The sequence below is a fragment of the Tupaia chinensis genome, unplaced genomic scaffold (genome assembly GCF_000334495.1).
Source record: "Tupaia chinensis unplaced genomic scaffold, TupChi_1.0 Scaffold144058_2, whole genome shotgun sequence".
Classification (NCBI taxonomy): domain Eukaryota; kingdom Metazoa; phylum Chordata; class Mammalia; order Scandentia; family Tupaiidae; genus Tupaia; species Tupaia belangeri.
In genome coordinates this window covers 1,267,279-1,268,540 of record NW_006203911.1, presented here as the reverse complement: position 1 = coordinate 1,268,540, position 1,262 = coordinate 1,267,279, and the positions used below count along the sequence as shown (strand labels likewise).

The following is a 1,262-nucleotide window of genomic DNA, read 5'->3' as shown; positions in this document are numbered from 1 at the left end:
CCCCCCCACCGACCCCCAGTCATTTCTTCAATAAGCCCCAGACTTCAGTGGAGTAGCTGGCAATATGGTGTGCCTGGGTGGTTAGAAAGACTGCTTCCTCCACCATGCATGACACCCCTCTCAGGTCTATGGGTGAGCCCCTACCTCCACCTGCTTTTCTCACCCAAGGAACAAACACAGAAACGTAGTCAATTTACCTCACGAACTCTCTGTACAGAGTACTCCAGGGTGAAAATGCCCACTGTGCTTAAACCTGAAAGACAAGAACAGGGATGATAAGCCTCTCTGACCCCTTTCCCTGGGCACTTCCTTCTCCCCTGCTCCATCCTAACCTCCACCTACATCAGGGGAATATTACCCAAGCCCTTCATCCCACCACCTTTTTTCTCTCTCCATTTCTAGACCACCCCTCCTTTCTCCTTAATTGATTTAACCATTTGCAGCTCCCTTACCATGTTCCTCTATGAACTTGCAGCAAGCCTCTACGACCTGGGGGATTTGCTTCCCAACTGGATTGAGACTCATCTTCTGTCTGGACCCCAGGAGTCGCTGGCCGATGGGAAAAGAAACCTTGGAAAGCTGCAGAACCTGCAGCATCAAGGCCCCATCCTCTAGTTCGGCCAGATTATCCACTGACACAGCACCCTGTGGAAAAAACATGATTTCAAAATGCGGTAGGAGAAGGGTTCACTGGTACCTGCCTGAACACTTTGTAACTTTCAGAACGGGAGATGTTCTCTCTATGGCAAACCAAGCACACCCCATCAATATGTTCTGTTCAGCTCCCCTACCTATGTGCTCATGGGCTTTGAATCCCCCCACCGCCCACCGCACATCCCTGCACTAAAACCTGGAGGATTTAACTCACTCGACGGCCTCGGCGAGTGAAATCCCGAGGCAAGGAGGGCTGGTTCCGCCTGCGATTGAAAAAGCGTCTGATTCTGCCAAATATCCTCTGCACTACGTTTCCCCGACGACGGCCTGAGGCCGGATCGGTGGCTTCTCCAACCTGCATCGCTGCAGTAAGTTCAAGATGTTTTCGTCGAGTAAATTCATTCACCAACACTTCTTCCAGGCGAATGCCAAAAGTCTTGAGAGATAAAACTGGGGAGCCAGGAAGAGAAAGAATGAGAAACTTCAAAGCCCCACAGCGCTTAAATCAGGAGGAACTGCAGAGGCTGTCGCACTTCTCTAAGCAACACCCCTCGCCCCCACCCCCGCAGTCAACCCCACCCTTCCAGACCAGCAGCGCCCCTCCCCGG

At 52.1% G+C, this 1,262-nt stretch overlaps 1 protein-coding gene across 1 annotated transcript in view; it reads right to left on the bottom strand.

The window, feature by feature from the left end:
* The window catches only part of ARHGAP36 (Rho GTPase activating protein 36), a 7,674-nt gene that overhangs the window by 4,655 nt on the left and 1,757 nt on the right, over positions 1–1,262 (bottom strand). Inside the window, 4 exon segments of the mRNA XM_027767241.1 lie at positions 1–25; positions 198–253; positions 453–645; positions 869–1,104. The exon segment at positions 1–25 is cut by the window's left edge and continues 114 nt beyond it. Of these exon segments, the coding sequence (XP_027623042.1) occupies positions 1–25; positions 198–253; positions 453–645; positions 869–1,104 (510 nt within the window).